Consider the following 21,393-nt stretch of genomic DNA (forward strand, 5'->3'; position numbering starts at 1 on the left):
GTTTCTGTTTATGTTAAAGTTTTTCGCTTTTCAGGGAGCTTTCCCTTGACCGAGAATTGTAAAGGATTCTTGTTTTTCACGAGTGAACGTTGCCGGGACTTATTGTGCCAATGGAGAAATGGGCTAGGTTGTTTCTCTTCAAGTTGAGGCATACCTACAGACCTCTGTCCCTCATTTGAAGGTCAAAAAATCTAGGACAGGGCTGGGTTGTACTTTGGGATTACAGTAATGGTTGGTTTAGTAAATATTGGTTTAGGCAGAGTGCAGAGAAAACGAACGAGCGGTACTGAGCATGCTAAAAAACCAAAATTTGAAACCATTTACCACCTGAGTGAATAAATATTATTCAAATAATAAGCTTAGCAATAGGTAAGCTTAACTTGGATCAGCTATAATGGAGGAAATTATACAATATCCGCCGAAATGGAGGCGAGTCGCGTAAGAACGAGCCCCTTATCGGTAGGGCGGTAAGGGAAGACGGGAAGGCAGTTAGAGGAAAGCACCAGGGTCTCCAGTTCTAAACTACAATGCTTTGCGGTTGAAAAGGAAAAACTGCTCTACTGGGTACAGATGGCGGAAGCGTTCACGATTGTACAACTTGCCTAAATGCTTTGGGCAAGGACTCTTATCGCACTTTTATCTTCAGGTAGGGAAAGAGATTAGGTCTGTTCAAATTAACTAGCTTGTTTTATCTACAAAATTATAGCCAGGGGCTGGAGAGTTGACTTGTAGCTTTTTCGTAGGACCCGGGTTCAAGTGCCAGCACAATACATGGCAGCTTATAACCGTCTTATAGCTGTAGCTCCAGGAGATCCAATACTCTTCTTAAAATTTCGCTGCCATCAGACACACTTGATGCACAGACATACATGCAGGCAAAACAAACACAGCGATTTAAAAAAGTGATAGCCTTGTGTTTTTTTCCAGTTCCCTGTAAAAGTGTTAAACAGAACAACAATAAAGAGCAGACAGTTGCTCTTGTAGGAAACCAGCTGTCTCAGGTATAAAGTTCAAGCCAAGACATATGTCCTGCTCTGTATTTGTGTGCAGGTCGGTGCTTTTTAGGGGAGCAGGAGAGAACCAGTTCCATTATAATTTTTTTTTCTTTTATTTATATATTTTTCCGAGACAGGGTTTCTTTGTGTAGCCCTGGTTGTCCCGAAACTAGTTCCGTAAACCGGGCTGTGCTGGAGCTCACAGAGATCTGTCTGTCTCTGCCATCACCGCCTGGCTTCATTTTAGTTTATTTTTGATTAATTTTATGATGTACCGGGGAGTAAACTGTGGACTTTCTTCCTATCTCCGCCCTCCCTCCTCCCCCAGTCCTGAGATTACAATTTTATGGGTCGCCACGCTGGACTGAGCACAGTTTTTTAGGGAGTGCAGTAGGCAGTTAACTGTGGTTGGAGGATTCTTAGGCCCATTACACACAGAGAGCACCTATGCAATACTAAATTTCTAGCTCCAGCAAAGAGCTGAAGTCAGGGTGCTAGTTTAAGAGTATTGGCTGCTCCTGCCGAGGACTCAGATTTGAATTCAGCATCCACATGGTGGCTCACAACCATCTGTAACTCTAATTTTCACGAGCGTCCAATGCCCTCTTCTGGTCCCCAAGGCACTGCACGCATATGGTTTAGGCAAAACACCAGTACACACTAAAAAAATTAAAAAAAAAAAAAAAAAAAAAGGAAGAAAGAAAGCTGCAGTAAGAAAAGGAGATGAGAGTCTGGAGGACCTAATGGCTAGAGAGGCCTAGAGGCGGCACTTATTCTGTCACGTGACCCAGCATGGCCAGGGCCGCGCTGTGCCAGGTCACGTGTGAATGCTTCGCTCTCTGATTGGCTTGCGTAGGCCAGTTTGAACGGCGTACGGAAGCCGAAGCTGTTCATTTCGGCCGCGTTTTTTTTTTTTTTTATTTTTTTATTCCCTGGCTTTGGCTCCCTCCTTCCGCGCGAGCCTCTGGAGAAGCTGCAGCACTTAGGCGCCGCCGCTGCCTTCCGGGGCCTGGTAAGCGGGCCTCGCTCGGCCGGGGCCCTTTGGCTTCACCTAGCCTGGGGCCTCCCTGGGTTCTGGGCCTGCGCCGCGCGCCGCCCAGGCGTCGGGGTCGCGCCCGGCTGAGAGGCGGGGAACCGGGTTGGGCTAGCTCTCGAGGCCGGCGGAACGGGCCGGGCGGGGGAGGGGGAGCGGAGCCGATCTCAGGGGGTGGGGCCTCGGCGCCCGGGCAGGTTCGGGTGCCACGAGATGCAGGCCAGTGGGGCGGCTGGGGTCGGGCTGGAGGGGCCCTGATTGGGGGAATCGTCGGGGGACGTCGCGAGGATCCGGTGTGTGTGCGGACCTGTTTCGGCGGGGTTTGGTTAGGTCTGGCTGGGGGGAGCCAGGCTTGAAAGTTGGGGAGGGGGCTGTCCTAATACGGAGGGGAGTCAGACATAAGCCCAGAGGGCTTTGCTGGGTCGGACTGGGAGGCAGTGACGGGATCCGTTGAGGGTAGCGCTCCGGGCGGGTGTTTGTGCGGGACTCTTTAAGGGAAGGGAGGGATTGGACGGATGGGGGTCTCCGACCACTTGTCGGGGGCTTAGGGGAACTTGATTGGGGGAGCTGCCAGAGGTCTGTCAGCAGGAATTACTGCTGACTGGGGCGGAGGGTGAGAGAGAGAGAGGCTTGGCCACATCTGATTGGGCCAGGCATCGAGCACAGGTTCTGGGGGCTTCTGTCGTGGGTTGAGAGGTTTTGACTGGCTCTTAGTCAAAGAGACATTGGAGACCTATTGGGCGGGCATTTCTTGTGTTCTGCTTAAGGGGAGTCAGTGGGCCGCGTCTAGGCCAGAAAGGAGGGGGTTATGTGGTGTCTGCCGAGCTTGTAGGGGAGGCAGCAGGAATGAGAAGGATCTGGCCGCTTAGGGACCTAGAGGAGCTCAGGAACCTAGGAGACAGCTGGGATCTGGCAGAGCTGGAAGGCTGGATTTGGGGGCAGGGAATCCTCGTGGCCTGAGCCTTCACCTGGAAGACCGCTGGGGCGGGGCCTTCGCTCTCGCTCTGGAGGGAGGCGGAAGCTGTAAGGCCCGTAACCGGGGGCGGCGGTGGTGTGGACCGCCGGTGGTGTGGACCGCCGTAGAAGAGTTCCACGGTAGGCTCGATGGATTCTTCGCGCCCCCGTCGCCGGTCCTCATGGCCCGCTTTTATATCCCCCCCCCCTCCAACTCGCACTCTCGAGCCCGCGACTGCGTGGCTGAGGATGGCTTAGCTGGAGGGTACCCCGCACCTGGACAGGCGCGGAACCAAGGCCTCCGCTTGTTCTCGGAGAGCACTTGCGTCTGCATGCAGCCGCCGCTGCCTCGGGTACTCAACTTAGGTCTGGCACAGAACCCCAGTGACCCAGCGCTGACCCAGGCCCCTACTCCTGCAGTTTGCCTTGCGCCATGGACTGGCAGCCAGATGAGCAGGGCCTGCAGCAGGTCTTGCAGCTTCTCAAAGACTCGCAGTCGCCCAACACAGCTACTCAGCGCATTGTGCAGGATGTATCCTTCTTTCTGGGGCTGATGGAACGGGGCAGATGTCTACACCTCATGAAGGCCAGAGAGGGAGGGACTGCTTCTTGATCCCCAAATCCTCTCTGCTTCAGGAGAACAGGACATGGATGAGAATTAAAGGTTTAGATCGCTGGGTTCCATTTCTGGAAGTGCAGAAAATGATGGGATGCCTGATGTTCACTGAGCACTTAATCCTTTAACTGTTAAAGTGAGTGCTGTTAACTTTTGTTTAACAGATGGGGACCTGGAGGCTTAGAAAAGGGAAAAATGCCTTAGTTAAGCCTCAGCTAGGAATCAGGGCTCCTAGGGCACAGCCATCTCAGATTTTAGTCCTAGCCGCGTTGTCAGAATGAGGGTAGATGGGGAGGGACGGGACGCTGGAGTTGGAACGTGACTGTGGTTGAAAACTTTTTTTTTTCTCTAAGAAAAAAATAACCAAGATCTGGTTATTTAAAATTATAAATAATTCTGGTTAGTTTTTTTTTTTTTTTTTACCAGTTTGAGACACTATGAAGAGGGACCTTCAGTTAAAGAATTGCCTCCATCAGATTAGCCTGTTGGCATGGATGTGGGGCATTTTCTTGCTTCGTAATTGATGCTGGCCTGGCCCACCCCACTGTGGATCCTAGTGATTTGGGAAGGAGACAGTAAGCAGCCTTGTGCAGTGGTTTCTGCTTCAATTTTATCCCTTGAATTCCTGCTTTGGGACTTCTCTCCATAATAAGCTAGAGTCTTTTACTCCATGATGTAGGTCTTGGTCAGTGTTTTATCATAGCAACAGAGAAGCAAATTAGAATAATGAGTTCAGAATCTTAAATGAGATGGTTATGATGGCATATACCTTTAATCACAGTGTTCTGGAGGCAAAGTCAAGTGAATCTCTGAGTTTCAAGGCAGCCTGGTCTTATGTAGACCCTGTCTCAAGTTTAAAAAAAAAATGTTTGAAACTATTGTTTTACTTGAAAGTGGGCCATCTCCTCCCCACCTTTCCCTGCAGTGCTGAGGATGGAAGGGCCTGCAGCATGCTGGCCACTTGCTTTGTCATTAAGTTTCACCCCTAAGTCCTGATCCTGGATCTCAGTCATTTCACTTTTTTTCCTCTATTTTTTGCTCTTAGTAGGGCCGGACACTAAATGGCCTCATGCATGCTGGACATATATTTTACCAATGAGCTATATCCCTGACTGTTTGTTTGTTTGTTTTTTTGAGTGACGGTCTCTCTGTATAACAGACTAACTACTTAGAACTGAATGTAGCCCAGGTTGGCCTTGGACTCAGGGTGATCTTCCTGCCTCAGCCTCCCTGGTGCTAAGACTATAGGCATGCACCACACTCAGGTAGCTTTCAGGCTGCTTCAGAAAAGCAGGTGTCACTGCAGTGCCTAGGTCAGACGTGAGTAGTAGCTGCCAGTTTAAGAGGAGTTGTCTCTTCCAGCTCTCTCCTGCTCTGGTGAGGACGGAAGGGTCATGCAGGAAGTTCAGACTTGGTCCTTGGGAAAGCCTCTATGATGGTGTGAGGATAGGGATTGGTCAGTGTGTCATGTCAGGAACTGGTGGCCTAATTGTATGGTCACTGGCATTCTCAGCCATGTGGCAGTGAGAGAAGGGAGGAAAGGCTCCTGTCGCTCAAGTTCTTTTGCGTTTTTTTCTTTCTTTCTTTTTTTTTTTTTTAACAAGATCTTGGGATGTGGTCCATGCTGGCCTGCAATTCAAGATCTTGTCTCAGCCTCCCTAGTGCTGGGATCACAGCATGCCTCGATATACCTAGCTTTCTAAGTCCCTTAACAGCCTGGCAGAAACTTAAACAACTCAACCAGTTTCCCGACTTCAACAACTATCTGATCTTTGTCCTGACCAGGCTCAAGTCAGAAGGTATGTTCTCTGTCCTCCGTGCCACACGGATCAGATCTTGCTTCTTTTTCTCACTACCATAGCCCTCTGACCTGAGCACTTTTCCCACAGATGAGCCAACCCGTTCTCTCAGTGGCCTCATCCTCAAGAACAATGTGAAGGCGCATTACCAGAGCTTCCCACCTCCTGTAGCTGACTTCATCAAGCAAGAGTGTCTCAACAACATTGGCGATGCCTCCTCTCTCATCCGAGCCACCATTGGTGAGGGGGCTGTGGGGGTCGTCATCAAGGACACACTAAGGGCTTGCTCTGGGCCAAGAAGCTATTCAACGTGTTGAGGGTGTTGCTTACTGAATGCTCCAGCACCCTCTGATAGCACTGTTACTACTGCCATCTGACTGGAGAGGAAACTGAGGCACAGAGATCATAAAGGGACTTGTCTGGCAAGTAACAGCTTGGAAACAAGCCAAGCAGTTCAGGTCAGTCTTTTTTTTTTCCCCCGCCCTTTTTTTCTTTTTGAGACAAGGTAGTCCAGGCTGGCCTCAAACTTTCCAATCTTCTGCATCAGCCTCCTGAGTGTCTCAGTAACTCATTGTCCACAGTTTTGTGATGTAGTCTCAAACTGTGTGCCTGAGGAACAGCATTTGGAATACCTGCTTCCTCTGTCTGCATGGAGTCATTAGTAATGTCCCCTCAAAATGATTCATCTACAATGGGAATTAGTTATTGGAGGAGCCTTGCTGAATCTAGGAAGAAATAGCTGAGAGCATTACAGCCGTGCGACCAAGATTTACTAGGGCCATTTCCCCTTCAGGCTTTTCACTGAAGAGATTAATAGGTGATTTCTTAGCAATGTAAGGTGTGTGTGTGTGAGAGAGAGAGGGAGGGAGTGTGTGAGTGAGGGCTCACACATGCCATACCTGAGCTGAGTCTGGAGGTCAGAGGACAGCATGTTTGTTGTCATCATTTCCACCTTGTTGAGATGGGTCTCTGGTTTTTTTGTTTTGCTGTACAGTATATTGCAGGCTTATTAGCATAGTAGCTTCCTGTCCTTTCTTCTCTCTCCTGTCTAGAGTGGCAGTGCTGGGGTTATAGATGCACACTGCTGCATCGTCCAGCTTGTGCGGGGTCAGGCCTCGTGAGGCCTCCGTCAGCAGGCTTGGTGGTGGGTGTTTTTTACCTGCTGAGTCATTTTCCCAACTCCTGTTTTGTTTTTTTAAGCCATTGTTTTCCTTAAAATCTGTCAACTAAAAGGTTTTATTTATTACTTATTTGTGTGTGCTATGTGTGTGGAGATTAGAGGACAACTTCGTTGTTGGTTTTCTCTTATTATGTGGGACTCGGTTGGAACTCCCAGCCATCAGAGATGGCAGCAAGCACCTTTAACCACTAAGCCGTCTTCCTGGCCCCTCTGTAGACTATTGGAAGGAAACGACATTTATACCACAGGAAAGGAAACGTTAAAAATGAATAAAAAGGTTGGGCATGGTAGCACAAAATTTCAGCACTTACTGGGAGTTTGAGGCCAGCCTGGGCCAAATAGTGAGTTCCAGGGAGCCCTAGGTGAGAACTTGTTTCAAAACAAAGAAAGAAAATGGCTAGTCATGGTGGCCCCTGTGTTTTATTTCAAACACGTTTGAAGGTAATAGCAGGTAGATCTCTGAGTTCAGGCAACCCTGATCCACACAGTGACTTCCAGACCTGCCAAGATTACAAAGTGAGACCCTGCCTATAAACAGACACACACACATATAATATAATGGAGACAGAAAAATAGTATTGAATTAGAGCTAGTTATTTGGGGCCTGCTGGATTAAAATAACTGTGGCTCCCAGGTATTGAGAGGCAAAATTGAGTCTATACATGTCCATATTTTTCTCTTAGCAATACAGTAGTATTATTTTTTTTAAATTTGTTTGAGTGGAGTGGGGTGTGTAGGGCCACTATTCATGTGTGGAGGTCAGAGGATAACTTTGAAGAATTGTTCTCTCTTACCATGTGGGTCAGGTTATCAGGCTTGGTGGCGGTCAACTTTATACACTCAGCTATTTTGCCAGCCCCACAATACACTTTTATAACTGTGTATTATTGATATTGTTATAGGAATTTTAAGTTATCTCGAGATGATTTAAAGTCTGGGAGATTGGGGATATAACTCAGTTGATACAATATGCTTATCATCTACGGGAGGCTGTGCGTAGGTTCTGTGCAAGTACTGTGCCAGTTTCTGTAATGCACTTGATTTTGGCCTCTCTGAGGACCTGGAACTAATTCCCCATAAAATCTGTACTTGCAGAAGTCTTGGTAGAGCTTTAGGGTGCTGGTACTTTTTTTGAAACAGGGTCTCAAACATGGAGTCTTCCTGTCTCAGCCTTCCAAGGGCTAGCCTTACAGTTCTCCACTACAGCACCTAACCACAGCTGGTGTCCTTTCTTCCGCTGAAGGTGAGGCCCGTGTTGTCCAAGAGAGTGGCTGGGACCCTGCCCCATGATGGGCTGCCATTGTCCTCAGAGTCTCTCCAGTCGTTTCAGAGCCTTGTAAGGGTTGACCCTTTCACAAGGTCTGCCCTTGTGAAACACGGCCATCTTGTGTTGATGAGTGATGAGTGATGTTGACTACCATAGCCAGTTCTTCCTGGCTGTTTCATTGCCCTCAGGCCTAGGATGAAGTTCTCACTTACCTGTGGACTTCATTATTCTAGATCAGTTTCTTATGAAGTGAACATTAGTTCCAATATCAATATATTCATTTACTGAAGCGAAAATTCCCTGTTGTTCTGCACGACACACACACACATGCACGCACGCACGCACGTGTACGCACATTCATGCACAGATGGGCCAAAGGAGGGCATCAGATACTGTGTTCATTCACTCAGAACATCTGAGCTCGGCGATAGGCAGTAGAGCTCCTGTCTCAGCGGGTTACTGCACTTGAGTTACAGCTGTGTTGCACCATGTCTACTTTTTATGTAAGTCCTGGGAACTGAACTCAGGCCTTCACACTTGCCTAGCAAAGTACTCTTACCAACAGCCATCTCTCCAGTCCCCATCCTTGGGTTTCAACTTGTCAGTAGAGTCCTCGCTTCACATACAGGTCCCCACCACCTTCCTGCCCACGACCAGTGTGGCCTTTCTTCTGTTACTATACCAGGCCTGCCATACCTTTAGCCAAGACATCTTTGCCCCAGGTGACTGAAGGCCACCTCTTCTTCATCTGTTTTAGCCTCTCTCAGGTCTTTGCATATAGGTCAGGATGTCACCTGACCACCATTTAAAAATTGTTCCTCTGTAGCTGGGTGTAATGGCACAGCCCTGTAACCCCAGCTATTCAAGAAGCTGAGGCGTGAGGAGGATCAGGCCTTGCCTTGGAACCTTAACTCAAAAGGTTAAAATAAAAATTTAAAAGCAAGGCTGGGGATTTAGCTTAACAGTAGAATGCTTGCACAGTGCACATAGGGTCCTGAGTCCAATCTTCTGTACTATAAAATAAAAACAATTGGGAAACTGTTTACTCTTCTGAGCCCTTGGCTTGTGGCCACACAGATCTTTGGCTTATGTATCTTGACCTCACACCCTTTCTCCAGCTCTGAAACTCTCCAGTGGTTTTGGGCAGATGCCGCAATTTAGAACACAGCTGTGTTTGTAGGCTCAGAGGATGTGTGCTAAGTCAGCAAGTAATACCTGAAGAGAGGCTGTAGAGTGCTCACTTGGCACTCATGAGGCCTGGGTTTTGTCCCTAGCACCCCAGAGAAAGGGTTAGGGTGCCATGCAGGGCTTGCATGGGAGAGAAAGGAAAGCTAGTGAGCCAGTCCTTTGTGGGGAGGGTGGAGGGGCTAGTAGGCCCCTTGCCCAGCCTGAGCAGCCTCCTTTTCCTGGCTGCCCCAGGCATTCTCATCACCACCATCGCTTCCAAGGGTGAGCTGCAGATGTGGCCGGAGCTGCTTCCCCAGCTGTGTAACCTGCTCAACTCAGAGGATTATAATACCTGTGAGGTAGGCGGCAAGCAGTACTTGGCCTGGCCCAAGCAGGGATTGGAGCTTGGAGTAGGACCCACAGCCGTCTCTCTCCTCTCTGCTCAGGGAGCCTTTGGAGCCCTACAGAAGATCTGTGAAGACTCCTCAGAGCTTTTGGACAGTGATGCTCTCAACAGGCCCCTGAACATCATGATCCCTAAATTCCTGCAATTTTTCAAGCACTGCAGCCCTAAAATCCGGTATGTGGAGGCTTGGGGCACAAGCATCTTAGAATTGATGGGCAGCTACAGAAGTTCATAGTGGTGCATGCCTTCTCTGACTCCCAGGTCCCATGCCATTGCCTGCGTGAACCAGTTCATCATGGACCGAGCCCAGGCACTAATGGACAACATTGACACCTTCATCGAGGTGGGCCACTGGCTGCGGGTGGATGGGGAGAGGCTGAGGGTCCTCAAGCAGTTGACCTCGCCCTTTCTCACAGCACCTGTTTGCCTTGGCTGTGGATGAGGACCCTGAGGTGAGAAAGAACGTGTGCCGTGCCCTTGTGATGCTTTTGGAAGTTCGCATTGACAGGCTCATCCCTCACATGCACAGCATCATACAGGTGTGCATGGCCAACATCAAGGGCAAATGGGTGGCTGGAGGGGGTTGGGAAATCCCCCTCAGTTGGACTAGGTCTCAGCCTCTCCCTGTTGCCCCAGTACATGCTGCAGAGGACCCAGGACCATGATGAGAATGTGGCCCTGGAGGCCTGTGAGTTCTGGCTGACGCTGGCCGAGCAGCCCATCTGCAAAGAAGTCCTGGCCTCCCACCTGGTCCAGTGAGTGCTGCAGCCCCATGCCATCGGCCTCTAGCCCTCCCTGTGCTTTCCCCCTGGCAGCTTTTGCTTACCGTAACTTAGGTACTGTGTGTCAGTTTACTTTGAATCCTGTGTACATTGATTTTTAGGGGATATAGCTTTAATGCCTTCAAAAATTAGGTAACAGAAACCAAGTGTTATGGCTCCTACCCATCACTTGGAAGGCTAAGGTGGGATGATTGCCACAATTTTTTTTTTTTTTTTTTGAGGCTGGATTGGGCTATATAGTGAGTACTCAGCCAATCGGAGTTACATAATGAGACCCTGTTTGAAAAAAACGCTAGTAGACAAAAAGAGATGAAGAAACAACCCTTCAAACCAAGGCCTCAGCCTGGCTGGATCCAGTGCTCAGAGGATGGGAAAGGCATTCTTCCTGGGCAGGTGACACTGTAGCTCTGGCATTCTTCTTAGGTTTTGTTTGTTTGTTTGTTTTCTTCCCCCCTTCTGAGATAGGGTTTCTCTGAAACCCTGGCTATCCTAGAACTCAATCTGTAGACCAGGCAGGCCTTGAACTTAGAGATACCCACCTGCCTTTGCCTCTCAGTGTTGGAATTAAAGGTGTGTGCCACCACCGTCCCTTAGGCTCAGACATTCTTCAGTATAGGAGTTGAGAATCTCTTGAGTGCTAGAACAAGAGTAATAGAAGAACTTAACCTTTTCAGGTTTTGAGACAAGTGGGCCTGGAAGTGCTGCAGTTAGAGGCAGGTGGTACCATGGCTGGTTTGAGCCTCCTTGATTTTACCAGTTGGGATCATTTGCCTGTCAGATTATTGATAACAAGTAGGAATTGTGGCTGGAGGGACAGAGGACTTTCAGGAGGAATGAGACACCCTTGTAGAGGGGGGTCAGTCAGGTTTGTATCAGTTTTCATGTCTGAGGTTGTAATGGTCCAGTTGTGTGCAACTGCTCTTTCTGTTTGGTCCCTGAGAGCAGCTGTGTCTCAAGAGTGCCAGGATAGTGGAGCAGATGTTTGTGCTTTGTGTAGTGCTAGGTTGCAGCATTGTAAAAGCTTTTCAGGGTTCTGGCATTGGTTGTGTTTGGATCAAGAGCTATTTGGTGGTACTTATACTAAGAGTGAAAAATGGGGCAGCTGTATGTGGCAGTAAACACTTGCAATCACAGTGTTTAGAGGTTGAGGCAAAAAGATCGTGATGTTCTTTTATTTTTTTAATTATTATTTTTTAATGTGTATCAGTGTTTTGCCTGCATGTATGTCTGTACCACATGTGTGCAGTGCCCACAGAGACCAAAAGAAGGTATTGGATTCCTTGGGTCAGGAGTTAGAGCAACTGATGATCTTAACTGCTGAGCTATCTCTCCAGCCCCAAGAAGGTGTGTGATTTCTAGGCCAGCCATCGCTACATAGAGCCTATTTCAAAAGAGAGAGGAAAAAATTGTGTCTCCTAATCACAGTGGCTGAAAGTATGTTGGTGATTCCCTGAAGGGAAGTGAACAGATACAGGACACAGGGATATGGGTGTGTTGAGCAGAGTCTGCCCCTTGCTCACACCTCTATTTCCTCTTCAGGATGAGCACCTCAGCCAGGATTCCTGCATCTTTACAAACAGTCTCTCTCTTGATAGGTTGATCCCTATCCTCGTGAATGGGATGAAGTACTCTGAAATTGACATCATCCTGCTTAAGGTCAGCCAGGGGTGTCCACAGCTGGCTATGGGTGGCTAAGACCATGGGTGTTGGGTTGGAGTCTCTCGCCAGTGCTTAGAAATCTGCCTGGGCTGGTCCCTAGGGGGACGTGGAGGAAGATGAGGCAGTACCTGACAGCGAGCAGGACATCAAGCCACGTTTCCACAAATCACGCACAGTGACATTGCCCCACGAGGCTGAGCGGCCTGATGGTTCTGAGGACGCTGAGGATGATGACGATGATGATGCTTTGTCGGACTGGAATCTGAGTAGGTAGTAGGCCAGCACTGCAGGGAGAGGGTGAGAAGCTGGTGTGGAGCAATTTATGAAGAAGTAGTGGTTGCATTTGGTCCAGAGCTAAGATCAAAAGTGCTGAACACCTGCCTCACAGGCCTCTGAGCCTGAGTCCTGTTGTCTCCCTTCAGGGAAGTGCTCAGCAGCTGCTCTGGATGTCCTTGCCAACGTCTTCCGGGAGGAACTGCTGCCCCACCTACTTCCCCTGCTCAAGGGCCTCCTGTTCCACCCTGAGTGGGTGGTCAAGGAGTCAGGGATCCTGGTGCTGGGTGCCATTGCCGAGGGTAAGTCTCCTGCATTTGATCAGTACCTGCCTGGGCTGACTTGAGCAATGCCAGTGATGGATGCAGCTCCATAGCACAGGCCAGGCCTCCTGCCTTGCCTTAAGTGCTAGCATTATAGGTTTGAGCTACTGCACAGCCAGAATTTGAACAACTTTAGCTCTAGTGTATCTGATGTGTCTCCTCTTACCCCTGCTTTTCATGGGCTCTTTGAAATGCCTCCAAGCCTCAGTTTTCCCAACCCTATCATGTTGGGTTGGATGTATCTAGACCCTAGCCTTCACTTAAAAGCTTTCCTGTGTTCTGGTCACTGCAGGCTGCATGCAGGGAATGGTGCCCTATCTACCTGAGCTGATCCCACACCTCATCCAGTGCCTGTCAGACAAGAAGGCTCTGGTACGCTCCATTGCCTGCTGGACGCTGAGCCGCTATGCCCACTGGGTAGTCAGCCAGCCACCTGACATGCACCTCAAGCCCCTGATGACAGAGCTGCTCAAGCGTATCCTGGATGGCAATAAGAGGGTGCAGGAGGCAGCCTGCAGGTAAACCTTGACCCCTGACCCATGTCCCTACAGTGGCCCCTCACCCTGGGAAATGATGATGCCTGTGACTGCTGACAAGACACTGAAGTCTGTTGTATTCGTACTGGCTGATCCCGTGTACACGCTCCCTACCTGTCTGTGGTGCAGCTCCATCTGCTACAGTCCATTAAGCTTTCCTTCCTATCTTCCATCCACTAGTGCCTTTGCTACCCTGGAGGAGGAGGCATGCACAGAACTGGTGCCCTACCTCAGCTATATCCTTGACACTCTTGTTTTTGCCTTTGGCAAATACCAGCACAAGAACCTGCTCATTCTCTATGATGCCATTGGCACCCTGGCCGACTCTGTGGGCCATCACCTCAATCAGCCGGTGAGACCCTAGAGACCCTCTGCCCCATCTGTGTGTTTGTTGGCGTCCAGAGTCGACCCTGTGTCATATAACTTTAATGCCAGGGATATAGCTACAATGTTGCCAGGCAGGCTGAAGCACTTACCCTGCTTTCAGTCTAGTGGGAGAGATAGACAGTTATGAGACAGCATGGTCAGTTCTGTGCGTGCATGTGTGTGTGCTGGGAAACGGCCTGTGGGGACCAGGAGGCCCTACGCAGGTTCCTGGGAGTGGGAGGAAGGGAAGGATGTTCTAGGGACAGACAAATGAGTAGAATCAGAAGGGCTTACGATTTTGAACCATGGCCAGGAGCTTGGATCTCATTTTTAAAGGACAGTGTTCCCTTACTTAGGCTGCCATATTCTTCGAGGAAGCCTAATTCCCCACTCTCTTTAGGAATACATTCAGAAGCTGATGCCTCCACTGATCCAGAAGTGGAATGAGCTCAAAGATGAAGACAAGGACCTCTTCCCCCTGCTGGAGGTGAGTGGGCTTAGGTCCTTCCTTCAGAATCCTCCCACATGGCCTGAGCTCACTCTTTCCCTTTTCCCTGCCAGTGTCTATCATCTGTGGCCACTGCCCTGCAGAGTGGCTTCCTGCCCTACTGTGAGCCTGTCTATCAACGCTGTGTTACTCTGGTGCAGAAGACACTGGCCCAGGCCATGGTGAGCACCCTTGAACCCCCTGCCCACTTGCTGTACTGGTCAGGCCCTACACTGCTTTCCTCACCTGCCCCATTTGTATCTAGATGTATACACAACATCCTGAACAATATGAGGCCCCTGACAAGGACTTCATGATTGTTGCATTGGACCTGCTTAGTGGCTTGGCTGAGGGCCTGGGTGGCCATGTGGAACAGCTGGTGGCTCGAAGTAACATCATGACATTACTTTTCCAGTGTATGCAGGTGAGTGGGTACCCAACGTAGGCCGCTTCCAAGTCAAGTCAGACCATACCTTAACAGGCCAAGGATTTTTCCTTTCTCTTCTCTTCTCTTTTCTTCTCTTCTCTTCTCTCTCTCTCTCTCTCTCTCTCTCTCTCTCTCTCCTTCCTTCCTTCCTTCCTTCCTTTTTTTCTTTTTTTTTTTTTTAATTTTCCTGGACACAAGGTTCTCTGTGTAGCCCTGGCTGTCCTGGAACTTGCTCTGTAAGCCAGGCTGGTCTAAAACTCACAGAGATTTACCTGCCTCTGCTTCTTGAGTGCTGGGATTAAAGGTATGCAGCACCATGCTCAGGCTCCAAGGGAACTTTTTCTAGACCTAACAGTTTACACAACAACGGCCATAGATGACCCTGTGGCCAGTTCAGGCCCTGACTATGTCCAGGGAATGTCAGAGAAAAGGAGCCCTTAAAAAATAAAATTTTATGGGTTGCAGAGATGGCTTCACAGTTAAAAGTACTTGTTGCTCTTGCAGAGGACCTGGGTTTTGTTCCTAGCACCCACATGGTGGGGTGGCTCATAGCCATCCATAACTCCAGTTCCAGGGGATTTCATGCCCTCTTCTAATCTTTGTGGGCACTAGGCACACACAAGATACATAGCTGTACATGCAGGCAAAACTCATATTTAAGGGCTCCATATTTAAGATAAAAATATATTTTTAAAAGACTGGACATGATAGTGCATAACTTTAATCCCAGCACTCAGAAATCAGAGGCTAGTCAGTTCTGCATAGTAAAAGCTTGTTTCCAAAATAAAATAATCATTTGTGTGCTATTGAGATGGCTCAGCAGGTAGGGATGCCTACCACCAAATCTATGACAGCCTGGCCAGGGAACCCCAGGACTTAAATGAATGAAAGTATGAACCAACTCCTATAACTTGTCATCTGACCTTCACATGTCTGTCAAGGCACATGTGTCTCCTCATGCAAAGATTAAATAAATACAAATTCAAGGGTATGCAGACATGATGAACCAAGTTTGAGCTCCACAAACTTAAAAAAAAAAACAACAGTAACAACAAAGAACTCTGGGTCTACTGGCACATGGTTGTAATCTCAGTCGTGGGGAGGCAGAGATCCCTGGGGCTTGCTGCTCAGTCACTCTAATTAGTGAGCTCCAGGCCAGTGAAAGAGCCTGTCTCTAAAAGCAAAGGAAGGCTGAGGATTGTCAGTGGGAGAGCTCTTTCCTACCATGTATAAGGCTCTAGCAATCTCCCAACACTAAAATATGGATGGATGATGGATACATGGATACTCTAGCAATTGCCAACACTAAAATACAAATAAATGAGTGAATGAATGAATGAATGGTGGCTGGTTCCTCAGGAATAACACTTGGGTTGTTTTGCATTTTTAAGACGGTTTCTCTGTGTAGCTCTGGCTGTCTTGGAACTCACTCTGTAGACCAGGCTGTCCTCAAACTCACAGAGAATCACCTGCCTCTGCCTCCAGGGTGCTGGGATTAAAGGCAGGAGACACCACTGCCCAGCTGACATCTGGTTTTTATAAACAAACAAATGAATGAACCCATGTTGGGTGGTTCCTGATCTGGTCTTTGCCATGCACAGGCGTGCACTCACACCCTGCTCACTCATGCATAAGCACAATAAAACTTGTCAGAGATTTTAGTACAGCTGATTTGAAAAATAAAAGTATGGCCCATTTGTAGTGGCTCATGCCTTTCATCCTACCACTTTAGATTTGGAGGCAGGGGCAGGTGGATCTCTGAGTTCTAGGCTATCCAGGGATATGTAGTGAGACCCTGTCTCAAAACAAAACAAAAACCCCAAAATATAGGTACTGGGGAGATGGTTTAGTCAGTAATGTGCTTTCTGGACAAGAACAGGAACCTGAGTTTGATCTCCATCACCCATGTAAAAAAGCTGGGGTTAGGGCTCAAGAGATGGCTGAGGTTAGGGGTACTTGTTGCTCTTCCAGAGAACCTAAGCTTCGTTCCAGCACCCACATCAGACAGTTGACTATGACAACGGCCTGTAATTCCAGCTCTCCAGGGGATCTGGCTCCCTCTTCTAGCCTCCAAGGGCACCCGCAAATGTGTACAACCCTCTCACTCAACATGTACATATAATTAAAGATAGAAATAAGTGGGTGCCCCGGGCATGGTGGCAGCTGTAGGTTTTGTAGGTTTGGGATGTGGTGGGCTGGGGATTGAAACGAGTTCTGGAGTATTTTAAAAGAAAATGCTTAGTAATGAAATTCACTGCCAGGTCCTGGCACAAAGGCTACAGTATAGTAGGAGAAGGCTAGTGAGTAAGGGACAGCCCTGCTCCTCAACCAATGTTTGTGGTCAGGATGTGCTCTAGGGACTGCCACTTGAGGTGGCTTCGATAGAAGGAGTGAGAGGAACCTTGTCATTCTGCCACCTCTCTCAACTCTCTCAACTCCAGGATTCCATGCCTGAGGTTCGGCAGAGCTCCTTTGCCCTTCTGGGAGACCTTACCAAGGCCTGCTTTATCCACGTCAAGCCCTGTATCGGTAGGCTGCCCTCTGTGCCCCTAGCCCATGAACATTGGCCTCAAGTGATGGAGACATGCCCTGGGAGGCTCATGACCAGATTGGGATGTATTCGTACTGTCTGATGGGGCCTGCCCAGCCAGTTCTGGGAGCTTGGCCCCAATTACCCTTTCTGCTCATTTTTTTTTTTTTTTCCTCTTTTCTGCTGTTTTCTTTGCATTAGCTGAGTTCATGCCTATTCTGGGTACCAACCTGAACCCTGAGTTCATCTCTGTCTGCAACAATGCCACCTGGGCCATTGGGGAGATCTGCATGCAGATGGGTGAGTGCCCTGAAAGTAGCAGGCAGGCTCTTCATTGGTCTGTCTCCACCCTGGGGCCAGAGCTTGATTCTCACGTATCCCCTAAAGGAACGGGGCAAGGGCATGCTTTAATTTCCCTGATAGGTGAAATCAAATAACTGAAAGGCTGTTTATGAGGTGGGGTAGATGATCTGTTTCTACTTTTGGGCTTCCTGTCCTTAGGGAAGACTTGGCGGAGTGGTCTCAGTAGCTTGTGGGTAGTTGACTTTAGAGATTTGCTTTGTGAGGGTCTGTTGTGAGCTGGCTGTGGAGCATCCCGAGGAGGTTCTCTGTTCTCTCATGCTTTGTGGTGCACCAGTTTGCATGAAACTGGGGTCATGGAGTGAGGTCAGCCATACCCAGCTGGCCCTCTCTGGGGAGAGTGGGCCACACAAGGCTCTAAATGGCTGCTCCCTAGGGGCAGAGATGCAGCCCTATGTGCAGATGGTCCTCAACAATCTGGTGGAAATCATTAACAGGCCCAACACACCCAAGACACTGCTGGAAAACACAGGTGAGTACCAGGCGTGGGCCTAGAGGGGAGAGTTCCAGGAAGGGTGTTAACATCTGAAATAGGATTCTGGGAGGAACTCAAAGAAGAATTTTGGCTTTAGAATATATGGGAAGAGACCCAGGCTGGGCTGGGAGGACATCTTTACGGGCCAAACTCAAGGGCCCAGGATAAGCCACAGGGCCGTTCAGTTGGGGCCTGTGGGGCGGGGCTCGGTGCCTCCTGTCAGAGGCCCCGCCACGTACCGTCCCGGGGCCACTCGGGGTTGCAGGTCGCCTGACGAGTCCCTCTGCCATTCCAGCCATCACCATCGGCCGCCTGGGCTACGTGTGCCCACAGGAGGTGGCACCCATGCTGCAGCAGTTCATCCGGCCTTGGTGTGTGCCTGCCTGGGTGGGGCCTGCCGGGGGTGGGCAGGACAGCTATACTTCCTAGTGTACCCTCCATGTATGCATGTGGGAGACTACCCACTGACACCCCCAATCCCGTTCCCTCCATCCATCTTTCATCTATGCTTGTCCTCAAGTCTATCCGCTGACCTGCTGCCCTCCTCCATGGCCAGGTGCACGTCCCTTAGGAACATCCGGGACAACGAGGAGAAGGATTCTGCCTTCCGAGGCATCTGCATGATGATTGGTGTCAACCCTGGGGGTGTTGTGCAGGTCCGGGCAGTGGGGCTCAGAGGGCAGGGTGGGGGCTGGCTTGGACAGCCCCTCACATGGGATCTGTCACATTTCAGGACTTTATTTTCTTCTGTGATGCTGTAGCCTCCTGGGTGAGCCCGAAGGATGACCTTCGGGACATGTTTTATAAGGTGAGGCTCCTGTTGGTCACATGTAAGTCCTGGGGAGTAGACACCACAGGCTTGTCTCAGCCCATTGTCACCCTGCCTCACTGCAGATCCTCCATGGCTTCAAAGACCAAGTTGGGGAGGAGAACTGGCAACAGTTCTCAGAGCAGTTCCCACCGCTGCTCAAGGAGAGGCTGGCAGCCTTCTACGGGGTCTAGGTGAACCTGGAGATCACCAGGTGAGCAGGTCTTTCAGCCTCAGGCCTGCCAGAGAGTGAAAGGACAAAGGGCCTGACCCTACCTCTCTCCTGCAGGTTTCTGTCTGCGTCATCGTCGGAGGGTGTGCTGGGGAATGTGCTGCTTCCAGAAGTCACTGTGCCCTGGTCAAGGGGGGTTAGGGAGGAGTGAGTGGTACCTAAATCCAGATGCTACCCAGTCTGCATCTGTCCATCTGTTGGTCCACTTGCCCCACCATGCCTGATGAGTGGACAGGTGGGGGACTCCATGCTCATCCTACAAATAGGGAGGGGGGTGGGACTTCTTGGCGGGCAAGAGTTCTCTGGGCTCTAATCTGGGTCATCTCAGGCAGCCCACCCGGGCCAGTCGTGGGAGGGAGGAATCCATAAGGCCTACCGAATCCGGTGTCAGATAAGGCAAGGGAATTACAGGTGGGGAGGGGGGTTCCTTGTAGAGAAGCATACACTCACATGTACACATGTGGACACACGCATGTGCAGGCACCACAGCCAGCTAGGCTGCTCCAGCCGCCCCACCATTTCCTCAACTGCATGGAGACAGTAGAATTAGTGAACCCCCAAATTATGCCTATGGCCTTCTGTGTACCTTGCATCTAGAGTATAAGAAGCTTCCGCTGTTTTGCCGGAATTGGTGGTGATTGGGAGGGCTGGGAGGTTTGGGGGACCTCAGCTGGGCCCCCAGGGCCAGGGGAGGAGGGCGGTCATTTGGGGGCTGCCCTCTCAGCACTTACACACTTTGGATCTGCTCCATACACTTCCTGCCAGCTTCAAGGCAGCCTCATTTTAATGTGTCCCCATCTTTGTCATGTCCCAGCCAGCAGCAGAGTGGGGACCATTGGAGCAGCTGGGACTAGCTTGAGGCCACCATGTACCCTTTTCCTGTGTCCAAAGGTATTTATCAAGGCACAGGCCTGGGACTAGTTTTCCTCAAGAGAGCTAAGGCTCGCCAGAGCTGCTGGCATGCTTTTGTGGATCTCCCGTGAAACAGCTTCAAGGATAGTTCCATCTCGAGCTGGGGCAACAGCACGTGAGGGTGAGAACAAAGTACAAAGTCTACTGGGTCCAGCAAGCTTTGAAGGCTTGGAGGAGCAGGGTGTACCCAGGGCCTCAAACTTTGTCCCTTTTGGGACTTAGGTTTATCACAGTGTCCACTGGACTCAGACCACACCAGATGGGTACATTGACTATAAAAATCCTTGAAGAAATTGGTTGAGGATGCCATCAAGGTGGGAGGGGCTTCCCAAGAGGAGGGGGCCATGACTATTTCCAAATTGGCTATGGAAATCAGTCTTGCAAGGCCCTTGAACATTTTTTCCTCCATCCCCTTCCTTGCTTCCTAATTCTTTGTGAGCCTGTTATATTTTGGGGGAGTCTTAGGGCCTGCTGTATCGTCCCTCCAAGGACCTGGACCATATCCCATCTAGGCCTTGTGTCTTCTCTCAAGTTGGTCAGGCCTTGCCTTTATTCCCAGGGACACTTAGTGCACATTCCATAACTCAGCTAGTGGTCCTCATCCCCCTAGCCTGAAACTTGAGCAGGTCTCTGGAAGCCATTTGTAGGTGAAAAAAAAAAAACAAAACAAAAAAAAAAAACAACACAACAACAAACTTTTTTTAAAGAAAAATACCATTAGCTTTCTGGTAATTCCACTTCTTAGGAGCATCCTCTGCTGGGTCTTGGGGTATATTGATGGATTGACTGTCTGATGGAGTTGTGACCCCTCTTTGTCGAAGGGGGGAGTTTCAACTACCTTCAGGAGAGGGGAGCCTGATTCTTGTATTTCCCTTTTTTTATTTTATTTTATTATTTTTTTAAAAATTATTTAATTTTTTAATTTATTTTTTAGTTGGTTTTTGCACAATGAAGTTTCAGTTTAACCTTCCTTGCCCAGGGCTGCTGACACAGACTGACCTTGATCTGCAGCCTTCCTGCCCCCTACCCATTCCTGGCTCTTTTATTACCCCATGGGCTCCCAGGTCTATCTGTTACTGTGCTGTGCTGGGGACTGGCGCCTAGGTGGCGTGAGATTCCACTTGTGTAGAACTTTGTTGAGTAAAGGTCAGTTTCTTGTGAGACCCTTGGTGTCTGGTTTCCCGGTCCTTGGCTTTGGTTGTAGAGTGGTATGAAGGACAACCTCTGTGAAACTCCAGTGCCGTGGGAGGTGGTGACCTCTGGTGGTGACCAGGGGCTCTGCAGGGAATAAGATCAGGAGTAATAGAGCAGGACACCTATGGTTTCTCCTGGCTTCTGAGGGTATGCACTCACACAGTTTGATTTGAGACCCTGTCTCAAAGTAGAGATGAGTAGAATTTTGTTCATGAAATAAAATTGAGGGACCTAGATACATAAAGCCTTAGTTGTCATTCCTAGGACTTGAAGAGTAAATTGAGTGACAAGGAAGCTCTATGTTCATCTTTGTAATGTGGGAAGGTGAGTGTTAAGAAGGTGATTAGATGTATGCAGAACTCTGCAAGGTATTCTTGACAAGTAACAACTTGAGGCTGTCAGACGTGAACCTTGGGTGCAAAGCCTTAGAGCAGGCACCACTGGCTCACTGGGCATGCTCGAAATTCTTGGAGAATAGCTGGCAGGGCCAGGTGCTGGTGCTGCACACCTTTAATCCCACCACTGGGAGGCAGACGCAGGCGGATCTCGGAGTTCTAGGCCAGCTGGTCAACAGAGCAAGTTCCAGGACAGCCAGGGACACACAGAAACCTT

The 21,393-nt window shown here is 49.5% G+C and overlaps 1 protein-coding gene and 2 non-coding genes across 8 annotated transcripts; all 3 read left to right on the forward strand.

The window, feature by feature from the left end:
- Positions 1–1,923: 1,923 nt before the first annotated feature.
- Tnpo2 (transportin 2) lies at positions 1,924–20,750 on the forward strand. Of its 6 annotated transcripts, none has more exons than XM_055620848.1 (25): positions 1,924–2,007; positions 3,403–3,514; positions 5,322–5,397; positions 5,488–5,637; positions 9,264–9,370; positions 9,458–9,591; positions 9,679–9,760; positions 9,834–9,956; positions 10,054–10,172; positions 11,795–11,855; positions 11,959–12,124; positions 12,281–12,433; positions 12,747–12,972; positions 13,171–13,342; positions 13,757–13,843; positions 13,918–14,025; positions 14,109–14,267; positions 16,712–16,799; positions 17,002–17,100; positions 17,537–17,632; positions 17,901–18,006; positions 18,192–18,291; positions 18,369–18,443; positions 18,530–18,657; positions 18,733–20,750. In XM_055620848.1, the coding sequence occupies exons 2-24, from the start codon at positions 3,416–3,418 to the stop codon at positions 18,635–18,637; spliced, it is 2,694 nt and encodes an 897-aa protein (XP_055476823.1). In that variant the 5' UTR covers positions 1,924–2,007; positions 3,403–3,415; the 3' UTR covers positions 18,638–18,657; positions 18,733–20,750. The 6 variants fall into 6 exon arrangements, with proteins under 6 accessions (XP_055476823.1, XP_055476826.1, XP_055476828.1 ...); XM_055620851.1 differs by having other exon boundaries at positions 17,931–18,006; XM_055620853.1 differs by having other exon boundaries at positions 17,931–18,006; positions 18,530–18,631.
- Positions 13,019–13,088, forward strand: LOC129687300 (small nucleolar RNA SNORD41). The gene has a single exon (XR_008721774.1). It is a non-coding gene; the product is annotated as a small nucleolar RNA SNORD41 (small nucleolar RNA).
- Positions 16,836–16,910, forward strand: LOC129687303 (small nucleolar RNA ZL2). The gene has a single exon (XR_008721777.1). It is a non-coding gene; the product is annotated as a small nucleolar RNA ZL2 (small nucleolar RNA).
- Positions 20,751–21,393: the final 643 nt, after the last annotated feature.

This window comes from Psammomys obesus, unplaced genomic scaffold, assembly GCF_907164565.1.
Source record: "Psammomys obesus unplaced genomic scaffold, mPsaObe1.curated_primary_1811, whole genome shotgun sequence".
Taxonomy (NCBI): Eukaryota; Metazoa; Chordata; class Mammalia; order Rodentia; family Muridae; genus Psammomys; species Psammomys obesus.

Bases quoted from the DNA above. Each gene is read 5' to 3' on its own strand.
- Tnpo2 (XM_055620853.1), top strand. From the start codon at position 3,416: ATGGACTGGCAGCCAGATGAGCAGGGCCTGCAGCAGGTCTTGCAGCTT. The intron at 5,638-9,263 runs GTGAGGGGGCTG...TGGCTGCCCCAG, and splicing joins TCTCATCCGAGCCACCATTG to GCATTCTCATCACCACCATC. The intron at 11,856-11,958 runs GTCAGCCAGGGG...GCTGGTCCCTAG, and splicing joins TTGACATCATCCTGCTTAAG to GGGGACGTGGAGGAAGATGA.